This window comes from Colossoma macropomum, unplaced genomic scaffold (assembly GCF_904425465.1).
Source record: "Colossoma macropomum unplaced genomic scaffold, Colossoma_macropomum, whole genome shotgun sequence".
Classification (NCBI taxonomy): domain Eukaryota; kingdom Metazoa; phylum Chordata; class Actinopteri; order Characiformes; family Serrasalmidae; genus Colossoma; species Colossoma macropomum.
In genome coordinates this window covers 14,982,649-14,995,208 of record NW_023494801.1, presented here as the reverse complement: position 1 = coordinate 14,995,208, position 12,560 = coordinate 14,982,649, and the positions used below count along the sequence as shown (strand labels likewise).

The 12,560-nt window shown below is 39.6% G+C and overlaps 1 protein-coding gene across 1 annotated transcript in view; it reads right to left on the bottom strand.

Annotated features, from left to right (window-relative positions):
- Nucleotides 1–12,560, bottom strand: part of gas7a (growth arrest-specific 7a) — a 39,187-nt gene that overhangs the window by 11,155 nt on the left and 15,472 nt on the right. Inside the window, exons 3-7 of the mRNA XM_036589824.1 lie at nt 10,543–10,658; nt 5,641–5,715; nt 4,874–4,952; nt 2,561–2,692; nt 980–1,103 (exon numbers count right to left, since the gene is read on the bottom strand). Of these exons, the coding sequence (XP_036445717.1) occupies nt 980–1,103; nt 2,561–2,692; nt 4,874–4,952; nt 5,641–5,715; nt 10,543–10,658 (526 nt within the window). The remainder of the gene's footprint in view (nt 1–979; nt 1,104–2,560; nt 2,693–4,873; nt 4,953–5,640; nt 5,716–10,542; nt 10,659–12,560) is intronic.

The window sequence follows — 12,560 nt, the reverse complement described above, 5'->3', positions numbered from 1 at the left end:
TGATGAAAGTTCAGGAAGAACACACAGCACTACATATGGTGTAAAAAGAGCACTGCCTACCACCATGAAAACAACATCTCAACAGTGAAGTATGGTGGAGGGTACATCATGATTTGGGGCTGCTTTGCTGCCTCTGGGCCTGGACCAATTGCCATCAACAAGTGATAATCAAATGAATTCCCATTTTTATCACAGTATATTACAAGATTATATCAGGATGGCTGTCCACCAGCTGAAGCTCAGTAGAAGCTGGGTGATGCAGCAGCACAATGACCCTAAACACTGAAGTAAATCTACTACAGAACAGCTTCAAAAAATAAAATCTGCCTCTTGGAGTGGCTCAGTCAGAGCCCAAACCTTAGCCCATTAGAGATGCTGTGGAATGACCTAAAGAGAGCCGTTCACTAACTTTTTCTCACTAACTCAACTACTAACTCAATGACTGAACTTTATACAAAGGAAATTGTGTAGCATATTTAAATTAAGCTCACAATGAGCTTAACTCAAGAAGCTCTAAGTGTTTTGTGGTTGTCGAAGAACGAACTTGGCTGAACAGTGAAGTGGAGGACAGCATGCTGGAGTCCTTATTACACTGCAGTCTGCTGGACTGTTTCTGACAGCTGGTGCAGGAGTACTAGACCAGCCTGAGATTTTAATGATCACAGAAGGAAGGTCCTAGCAGACACGGCCACTCATCAGTGCTGGTTCAATACTGGTTGAAAGTGAGAAGAACTGACAGAAATTCACAACACCTTAATGCTTGAGGATGCCTGCAGCTCACTGTATGAATGCAAACACAGCATCTCATTTGTGTTTTTCCAGAAAGCTCATAAATAAATTCTTAAACCTTAGGAGTGGCCAACAGAAACAAAAACAGCAAGCTGGGTTATGAGCTATTGCTTAATGATTATGATCACATTGAAAGCGACATTGCTTGCTTGGGGACAGAAGAATGTGCGAGAGCACTAAGGCCCCTGACCTGCTTGTGTGGATTTCCGCCGGGCCTTCTTGATGTCCTCCTCTGTCTTGTTGCTCAGCTTGATCTCCAGCTGCTGCGTCTTCACCTCCAAGTCCTTCTGTCTGTCCGCAAGAGCCTTACGGGCCTACAGACACACAACCAACAAGCCGAAGACAACAAGGCATTAATATAAAACCTACAACTACCCTCATATAAGCTTTGTTTACAGTAAAATGCAAACGTTTGGGCGCCCTGGTCAAATGACGTTTTCTTAATGTTCTAAGTGAAAATAAGTGAACACATCCTCTACATTGAACATATTTCTGCACATTTGAATTTACAATTATTGTTTATATGTTGGGAGAAAAAAAAATATTAAATATGGCATTTGCAAAAGTTAAAACTTTTGCATACAGCAGTAGTCTATCATTATTACTAAGGATTTTCACCCAGCATCTCATTTTTCCATAACTGTCCAAAGTTACCTAGATTTGTTTTTGAATGAAAGCCTAAAAGGATTATCCTTAAATGCCTAGGACTTGCTAGCAGATCCTAGCTTCCATTCCTTAATCTTTCAACTTAGAGTTACAGTTTACAACTGATTGTGCATTGTTTTCCATGTAGTCAATAAATAATAAGCCTTAGGATTTATTAGGCCTTGGAATTTAAGAGGCTAAAAGAAATTTTTCAACAGAACTATCCAATAGGAGGTGGTCAGTCATCCCGCTTGTTTAATTCCCTGCAAAGAGTAAAAGATGAATTTGGTTGGTTTTGCTGTCTGAGCTGAACACTGCTGAATATTAATGCAACACGTGAGGTGGCACTCTGATGAGTTCAGGAGAGCACTTTACCAAACCATCTGCTGAGGATGAGTGAGTCTGGGCACAGATACAGTACGACAAGGTAGCTGTGATGCATACAGCACAATCTGTTAAGCTAACAGTTGCTCATTTCAATTTGCGAAAAGGTACTAATATAAATAAAGGAAAATGTGTACCCAAAACATGACTTTCCATCACTGTACAAGTTCATCAAAAGCTGCAAAATGTAAATTTATGCTGTAACAGATTGTAATTTTAATTTTAACCCCTTAAATGTGCTGTCAGTATCAGATAAATGGTTGTCATAATTTTATAGCTTATATTTATATTCTTTATACAGCATTATATGACTGTCAGTTTTTACCTGTAATGCCCTTATACAAAAGATTAGGTTCCTGAGCATTTTATGGTTTGTTATGTTTATGGTCTTTTGTGCTACAGATACAGATTGCAATTAAACATTTGTGTGCTCACATTTAATATGCATCTAGTTTTATTGTGTTTTGATGGAAAGCTAGTTTAAATTACATTACCCTTCTATTTGACTGGAAAGAAGACAGTTACAACTCTCATATGACACCCACCTTTTGAATGTAGCTTATGAAATTAGAAAGTTATGAAGAATATGACGAAGTGCGTTTTGGAACCACTGGTGGTCCCAAGCAGTTATCTCAGGTGCCTAATGAGTATTGCACATTTGGGTGAATCTGGGTGAGCATATATCCACAAACAGTGGACAATTGTGGAGATTAAAAAAAAAAAGATACATCTGGAGTCATACCTTCTCTACGGCCGCATAGCGACTGACCAGTTGTTTTCTCAGGTCGGCGATGTGGTGGTCATATTTCTTCATGTCCTTCTTAAAGTTGTCTCCTCTGAATGTGAGCAGTGGCTTCTCCACCTCACTCTGGAGCTGCAAGGCAGAGATGTGGCGGTCAGTGCATACAGATGGATTCCACACATTACTCTGCCCACCGGCCCAGCGCCTCAGCAGCTTTCAGCTACTGCCCACTCAACTGTCCCTCAGTGCTGTTAGCCACAGACCTGACAGATTGTGAGGATGTGTGTTTTGGTGTGTGTAGGTGTACATGTCAGTGGATCTGCTGAATCCATGCATGTTTATGAATATGTGTGTAAATACGTGCACTGAATCCAAGCAGTACCTTCAGTGTTCGGCATTCCAGGGTTTTTTTGTGTGTTCTTTCTCAATTTGTAAGTGCCTGCAAGAGCAGTGCTACAGACGTAATGATTTGAGGTGTGTACTGTTGTCTAGGGCTGCTAGGCTGTGCTTTATTTTTGGGGGTATGTGTTTGGACTACAGTTTCCGCCTCAGCAATAATTATGATGTGGCCTGATAAAGCACATTTTTTTTCCTTGGGTTTCCAGAGAAAAGAAAGTGCTCTGAAACAGGTCCATTTTTTCATTTTCTTCAGGTAAAATAAAAAAAAAAACATGGACCAGTACCACACCAGTGAATTAATCTCTATTTCCCTAAAAGAAAAAATATGGTCAAAAATCTAATTTACACAATGTTCCCCTTAGCCCAAATGTAGTCAATAAGCCAAGACATGCCTGTTGTCCAAACTTTGCTACTTTGGGTTTTTATTGGAGTTACTTGAGTTATTGTTCCACTGTTGCTCTTAGCAGTTGCAGTTAAACAATGCTGAAATCTCTAGACAAGTGTATGACACGTAGGACTAGGACAATAAGCAATTTGGAAAAATCAGTGAATCAGGACAAATTTACTGATAAATGTCGATATTTTCATTATTTAAGATCGCTGGTATTCTACAGCTCCATTCAGAATATCTAGGGCAATTTCCATTTGTGCCAGAGTGGGGTGCCCAAGCCTTAAAGCCTTCTCACACAAAAAACTAGGTAGAACCACAAAAAAATCAACTTCAAAACAAAAGGCAAGTTCTGAAAATGTACACATTAACACTAATGCCATTTTTCATATCATTGTTGCTTGTGGTTTGTTCGCTCCTTCGAAGGCTCAGAGCTTCGAGCTGAAGCACAGCCTAGAACTCTATCACATACACAGCGCCGGCTTTTGAGTTTTAGCTTTTAATTGTTGTTGAGTTTATTTTAGCAGAATTGGTTGGGTCACGCTGCACTGACTGAATGAAAATGATAACTTTGTTGCTACTTGATGAATCCACTTTTTTTTCTTCATCTGCTTTTTTATACATAAAAAACATTGTTGACAACTAAACTTTAACCTCTTATTGACCAGAGTATATTTTAGTTTTTCCATCTGAATTTACATGACCAAATCGTAAGGCAAATAAACGTAAATTTTTATTTTTATATTTTTTTTAAAAGCTCCCCTCAAATTAACAGAAAATGTGTTTTATCACAGACGTATTATTTTATAAAAATAATTTTTACAGAGCAGATCACTGAAGAGATACCATCTGTTAGCCCAGATTTGTGGAAAAATTGGTCGACTTTCAGTAGACAAAAAAAATTGTGACTTCAGCTTCTTCTATTACAAGGGTTTAAAATTACATAACCCATCTATTTGCATTTTGGAACTAAGTGCATTTTGGAATCACTGGTGGTCTCAAGGAGTTAAAAAGGTTAACTAATATTATGAATGAAAAATGTCGCTTCCGATAGCATCTCTCTGTTTATTTTCTCACAGGAGTGAAGCAAAACCAGAACTGGAGTTTCAGATAACAAATCGGAGCGCAAAACTCTCACAAAATGGAGAGAAAAAACAGTAAATTCTGTTTACATTGAATGCCTTGTATCAATATCTATCAATAAATTGATAAGGTGTCCCAGCCCTAGTGAGAATTTAGGCATACAGTTGGCAGGATGCTAATTTAGGGAGGTATAAGCTTCCATTACTTGGTATCTACATTAGCCTCAAAGCCCCAGTGCACGAAACTAAATTAAATTAACAATAGAATTGATCTTCGGACACCAAACAGGACCTGGCTGATCAACCACATTTGGAGTGAGTGGAAAATTTTGTAAATCTTTTGCAAAACTACTCCTCTAACCCATACAATTCTGGGATATTTACTGAATATCATACAGTGCATAACTAAAAAAGTGTGTTATGCTATGTTTCAGTGTCTGCTACCTTTGAGGAGAATTTAAGATGAACCTCTGCTTCATCAGCAAGACTCTTCTTCAACTGAGCCCAAGCCTCTCCAAGAGTCCTAAACCGTATCAGAACAGCACCACGGTCAAATAAAGCCATAGTACATCCAGATCTCTGTACAGTAATCTTCTACAGAGTGTGCTACTGGCTACGGATACTAGGGGTGTAACATTACACATATTTTAAGTATCATTTTTAATTCTGAGGTCAAGATTCAAGCCTCATTTATAAAACATTTATATGCACACATCTGATCATAAAATGATTTTAAAGTGATTTTAAAAAATGCAATATAAATTGCAATTATTTACTGAGTTTAACATCTTGGAAAAAAAATAGCATAAAATAGAAAAAGTGCTGTACCTTCTGCACAGGCCACATTTTATGTTTTTTTCCCCCAATATGTTAAATTCAACAGATAAAGTAACTATGCATTAAAATGTGCATCTTAAGCATGAATTTAGAAATGAAATTCATGTATGTTTTATAAATAAGGCCTGTGATTATTCACAGCAGTTTACAGGAAAGGTGGTAAATGAGAGACTCTCAGAAGAGACCAGGGGGAGTGTCTATGATACAGCTGTAAATGTGGACACACTGTTTTACACTCATTCATGTTTTCAGACTTTAGTTCTTTATTAAAATCATTCCATCCTTAAGGCATTTATATCTCTACACAGCGCCTCTCTGCAGAGCATGTTAGAGGCTACGGATACGCACGTCTGCAACTCTTTGGCTCTACATACCCTTCCTCTTGCGCTGCCAGTGGGATCTGGGAGAGCTTGGAGAGGTTCTTGGCGTACTCTTCTTCAATCTTTATTCTAGTGCATAGAGGGGAGAGAATGCAGGGAAGAAAAAGGTCAGACTCGGCAGCGTGATGTCACAGAGAATTTCCTGCTTGTAGACAAAAAAAAAAGGTATCCAAAAGCGGAAAAGCCTTAAAGGGTTAAGGATTATTCTAAGCTATATAATAGTATAAAAGTAGGATTAAGTGTTGCGTTTATGCAGTCAAAGATGAATTAATTACACTGGGAAGCTGCAGCGAGTGAGAGCCTGTTTTTTTTGAGGTATATTTGTTTTTATGAGGTTATGTTGCACTTTTATTTCCTTTTAGTATTTTATGTCTTGTTTGGCAGTTGGAGTTTGGAGGTTGGATGAGATATCAGTACTGTGTACTCTCATAGCTTCATTCACAGCTTTATGATAATAAGGAAGGATTCTTTGAGCTGTATGTCACATAACAGTGCAGATATGTATACAGACATATATTTTGTTACACCCACAGTGGCTGTTGCTTTATATTTATTTGGATTATCTGTTTACCACTGTATTCTGTATTGTCAATTTATCTAATGTACCATTTCCAACATGACAAATAAGCCAGTAAAGTGGTTATGATTTACATCCGATGACAAACAGAAGGCAATACAAGATTGCTAAGTAGGGCTGTACATCTCTGACCCCACAACAATTCGATTCAATCATGACTCTTGAGGAAATCTGACTGGATGAACTACTTACACAGTAATGGAATATACACAATAAAAGTAATACACCAAGCTGTTACCCAATTTTCCCCTAATTTAGTCTTTGACAATTTCTACCTACCTATCTAGGGTTTCTTCTATCAAATGACATCTACCAATCTAGGAGCATGAGTGCCAACATATCCTTCCTCTGAAACTCACGAAACCAGCCACCACTTGCATTTTTATGCCCCTATTGCTGCTGATACTGATAAAATTCATGTCACAAATATTTCTAAGTAAACCACTGTATCACGGTATAATATTTAAGTCAGCATTAGTAAAGTTCATGGGTCCATGCTTCCTCAACAATGGTGCTCTACGCTTACAAAAAACATCTTACAAACCTGACATAGCCGTTTTATTATCTTAAGATTGCAACAAAGGGAACCTTACATAGTGTATGTCTACCAGTGTGGAAACAAGGACACCTCCATTTTATGGAGCAGAATATTGTAATGCATTAAATGCTTGTTATTTTTCAGTACACCAGTGCAGATACATACATACATATTTGATAGCAAGTCAGCAGTCCTACTTTAATACTTCTACTTTATTTGTGAAGAAAGTATCCTGCTTAGACTGGCCTTACATGGGGAAAGTTTCATGACAGTAGTGGCATGTGGCATTTTGTACTCCTGTTGCTGGGTACCATAAACATTCCCATGAATAGCATGCACTTAAAAAAAAGGCACAGACAGGGGTTCCACATTTCCTGCGACAATACAGGATGAGAGTAAGCAGTAGGCAGAGTTGTGTAACAGGCAACCCCTGTTCTGAGGTGAGCAAAGAGCGGCTGACTCATTCCCCAACAGAGCGAGAGCTCGGAGAAAGAAAACCACGCAAGTGAGGTGGGTTCAAACATTAACACTGAAACTGACTGCTTCATTTGACTAAGTGGTCAGCTGCAGCAGAGACACCTTTTAGCTTGTCTTGAATCACTGACATGCCTGTGGTCGCCTGCTTTCACTTATCAAATCAAATCAAATCAAATTTATTTGTATAGCGCTTTTTACAACTGATGTTGTCACAAAGCAGCTTCACAGAAATCCGTTTAGAACAAAGTTTCAACATGAAATGTAAATCCTCCAGGTGAGCAAGCCAGGGGCGACAGTGGCAAGGAAAAACTCCCTCAGTTGAGGAAGAAACCTTGGGAGGAACCAAGGCTCACATGGGGGGACCCATCCTCCTCTGGTCAAACTACGTACAAAATTATTATTCTACTAATATTAATAGTAATAGTAGTAATAGTTAGGAGACTTCAGTGTAGAGTGGGCAGCCAGTCCAAGGCAGGTGGCGGTGACTGGGTTGTGGGTAACTGGTCTGAAGCGGGTAGCCGGAGAGCTCTACAAACAATCATCCAGCAGTGTCCGGCCGGACAGGTGAGCAGTCGTTTTCTCGGAAGAAAAGTAGGGAAATGGAGTTAGTTTAGTTCTGTATGGGTGTATGTATAGTAGTATGTAAAACATTTCCAGAGTGTGGCTAATGACTCCGGCAGATCTGACTATAACAGCTTAACTAAAAGGAGAGAACCAAAAGGGCACACAGACACGGGAGCACCCTGAAACAATCTGGCATTCCTCCGCTCCACCGTCCACAAACCTCAGTGATCGCGTGTGAGCGGCGGGACGACAGCACCAGTCTCAGTTTACTATAATTCCCTGCGTCCATGGACCCCTGGATCTGCTGCCTTTATCCAAGGGGAAACATTAGCTACCAAAAGCTAAACTAAACAAATGAGTTTTCAGCCTAGATTTGAATATTGCGACTGAGTCTGAGTCCCGAACATTTTCTGGAAGATCATTCCAGAGTTTGGGGGCTTTATAAGAAAAGGCTCTTCCCCCAGATGAAACCTTCTGAATTCTGGGAACTATTAAAAAGCCAGCACTCTGTGATCTGAGTAATCGTGGTGGCTCGTAATGGGAAATAAGGTCTTGCAGGTACTCAGGAGCGAGCCCATGTAGGGCTTTATACGTCAATAAAAGAATTTTGTAATCTATACGGAATTTAACAGGCAGCCAATGGAGTGATGATAGAACTGGACTGATATGATCAAATTTTCTAGTTTTAGTGAGAACCCTGGCTGCAGCATTTTGAACTAGTTGAAGTTTACTTAAATTCCTGCTGGTGCATCCTGATAATAGTACGTTACAATAGTCTAGCCTTGAGGTAATAAAGGCATGTACTAATGTTTCTGCATCGTGCAGCGATAAGGCATTTCTTATTCTGGCGATATTGCGAAGATGCCCAGGTAACAATAAAAAGTGTGTGCCCACTAATGTCTTTGTTGAAGCTGTTGTGAGGTTGGACAAGCTTCACAAAGAGCTTCCCATTGATTCTAGTAAGAAACTGAGGCACACAAAATTTTGGTCAAGACTTTTTTAGAGAGCATTATTCATTTCAAATGTTATTTAATGAAAAAACAGGTCACACTGTTATAGATCAGGTGTAGTCGTGTGAGCTGACCTTGGCATAGTGTCAAATTCATCCGGCCTAGGTTCTATGTGCTAAAACAGCATAATCCAGCTCGGTCGTGAATCATTTTACACTCAAAACTAAATGTCATGTAGCGGCTCTAAACTTATTCTCTAAAGTTATTAGGTTAAATGGGATTTTTGCCAGTGTTCTGTATAGCGTGTCTGATCTTGCAATAGAATGCATTTGTGACCAGAGCCTGGCTAGATCAACTGACAGAGAAGGTTGTGTCAAAACTATTGGTCGCTCATAACCTGTGGGTGTTTCTGAACTCGAGCGGACTGTTGGTTGCCATAGTTTCACTGACGCCAAGCACAAATCAGGAATATTCCTGCTAAAAATAAAAATTCTGGAGAGAAATCGCTTGTCTATAAATTCATTCCCTGTGTATATCTTTCTGTGCAGTGAGTGTGTGAAGAAAACTGTGTCGCCATCTATTTGTAGCAGAAGCACAGCCACTATTCCACCATCTCTAGTAGGAACAAATATCTAGAAACCGGAAATGGGACACACCGTTTCACCGCGCTGAAGATTAAGCGTGTACGACATAGCTCCCATTAGTAATTGCCACATTGCTTCGCTCCTAATTTGCATGAAGTTAAACTTGGCTCAACTTTGTCATGTCGTCAGTGTTCGTGCTGCCTCCTGTTGCCGGAAATTGCCAGCTCTCAGTGAAAATGAATGAATTCTGACCGCTTTGTAGAGTGGTGTTGCTGCAGGTGTGAACACAGAGTAAGCCATCCATAGTTAGAAATCAGCCCTGTTCTCTGGTTTAGTTCTTCTCTCAGGCAGCCAAATATGGACTGTTATAGATTTTATCTGAAGACATTCAGATGCCTATGGCGTTGGGTGAGCACCTGCTCAAAAAGATGTGGTGACACGTTATGGACAAAGTACTCTGCCTGGATGACAGCTATTGTGTGATATGGCACATCTAAGCCCAGTCTGAGCTGGATTAGTTTTACATGTGCTGAAAACCGTGCTCTGTCATTTACATGATTATTGACTATGCCCTTAGTTTTACTCAAACAAGTCTGTATTCTTTTAAAAGAATAACAGACATAGCAATGTGCGGTGTTGTTATTGTTTTTGGTTGTGGTGTCTGTAACAAAACACTGATGTGTATATCCGGGCTATGGCTTTTCAATCTGTGCTAACACTAGGAATTTGAAGAAATTCAAATCATACAAGTCTTCCAGTCAAATTACAGTATAGAACCTGCCTTGGTAAAACAAATCCAGCTCCGGTAGTGCTCTAGATAGCAGGTAGAATTTGGCAATTGCTAAAAAATCCTGAAAAAAAACATGGAAAACTATTGTAACAATTTAACTGTATGATTGTATTTCATGAAAATTACTGTCAAGGGTCAAAACTAGGGATCTGGGTGGATTGTATCAGAGTGGAGGGGAGGGGGAGGGGCTTAACACTCAAACGTTTTTTTTCTGAGGTCACTTTTAAAGCTGCATATTTTGAGGCTTATTTTGATATTGATGTGTAATGTTACACCCCTCAAAATTATATGGTTTAAGTCAGTAACTAAAAAAAGGAGGAGAACATGAGAGAACGTAAGTGGTGTAGCAGTTTATGGTTATGGAAGTGTTCCTGCAGTGCGAGAGAACTGGCCCCACAGGGCTAAAACTGGCCTACCTTTCTCTGATGAACTCAGCCATCTCTTTCTGCATCTGCTTGCCCTTCAGCTGCTTCTGCAACAGAACCTCGAAGCCTGACACTGTGGTGGTCCCTTGAGGGTCCTTCTTATCAGCCTAAAGAGCACAGACAGAGAACGGTAAACAAACACACATACACACACACACACACACACACACACACACACACAAATAAATATCACCTGCACCATGGTTTAAACAACATGAGGATGTGAGTCTCTATGTGTGTGCGTGTTAGTCAGTGAGTGAGGGGATGGGCTTGCATGAATCAGAGGGGGCTGTGTGTGGGTGTGAGGCCGTGTGTGGATGTGCATGATTCATGTAGAAGAGGGAACGTGTAGCTCATCATATGAGTAATTTTGAGTGTGTGAGTGTGTGTGTGTGTGTGTGTGTGAGTGTGTGTGTGTGTGTGTGTGTGTAAGGGCGGCACAGTATATTTTTCGTTTAATATTATTGTGATGGCTTTTGTATTAATAATACTGCAAGTTGCAATGTGCAAATGAGCCCTAATGTGATCCCTTGCTACATTTTTTAATATATTCATATGTATTTTTCCCACCTATCCACTATTATTGAGGTTCATAAACCAAAAACAGTCAAAAATCATTTTTGTATTCCTTAGTATTAAACTGTCTAGTGACTGTGCATTTAGACTAATATAAATGACATCTGTTCTGACAGTTTGCCCTGTATTGTGCCTCATTCTGTGCTGCACCACTATGACATGTAATGTAGGTAATAAATGCATCAGTTTTCATGGCATCACAACAACAGTGAATTCAAAATGGTTTTGCACCTTAGTTTCCATACACAGACTGTAAGAACTGGCAAGTGAATTGAATCACTGCTTCATTTAATCATAGTGATAAAAAAAATCATTCACAGTGTTTTGATGTGAAATGGTGCATTATAGAGAAACATACTTTGATTTCACTACAGTGGTGGTGACAGAAAACACTCATTATCAACACTATTCATTATCCACCATAACCATTTGACCTACATGTTTTATATGTGATGTCTATTACAGTAAACAGTGATAAATCTAAACGTGGGTACTATTTTGACTTATAACATCCTGTTTGCCAAGATATGAGCCCTAATGAATGTGTGTGTGTGTGTGTGTGTGTGTGTATGCATGTGGAGGTGTAAACTGCATGAGAATGGTTGCCCACGTATAATACAATGCTTACGCATGAGGACATCCAAATATGTTTACCTTTGACTGTGAGCATCTCTTTGAGCATCTCTCTGAGCATCTGTGTCTTTGTGTGTGTTTTTGTGTGTGTGTGCGCGTCTGGGAGCATCTGAGCAGCTGCCTTGGTGACAGCCACTCACGTGCTTCATCACACACAGCAGAGGCGTCACATCGTCTTCACACACTTGGCTTGAGAGGAGCAACGCTCATCCAGCACAAAAACGCCATCAGCCTGTCAGCATAGTGGCTACACACACCTTCACAGCTTCTCCAAAACCTGACTGCAGCAGCCACACACAGTAGTGAATCCTTAACAACACACTGGCTGATTTAATATTTCAAGTTAAGCTAGTTTCTTTAGGAAACACAGAAGAAGAAAGCAGGCTGTAAGAGGAATCCTGATTAAGTAGTGACAGCATCTTCAGTCATTAATCAAAAAAGTGAAGAGCGACACATGGATAATTCTATGCTGTGTCATTAATTTGAATATTTCTACAAAGAAGCTTTGTTCACTTTCCTAGGTTCCCCATGGTGTATGAGACTTGAAAGCTTACATTTTTTTTTATCATTACATTACATTTTATCATTTTTTATCAAGTGGAGAAATAGTCCTCTGAAATGAAGACGTGCATCGTTCTGTAGGCAACGTCATGTCCATATTAGGAACTAAGGGTGTCTTCTCCAGGCGAAAAATATGTTGCGGATTCAAAAATCTCTGCTGTCGTCCACTGTAGTAAACAAAAAAGTCAAAAAAGATGGTGCTGTCCTGTGTACATTTTCCACCCCAACTGTCACTGGAT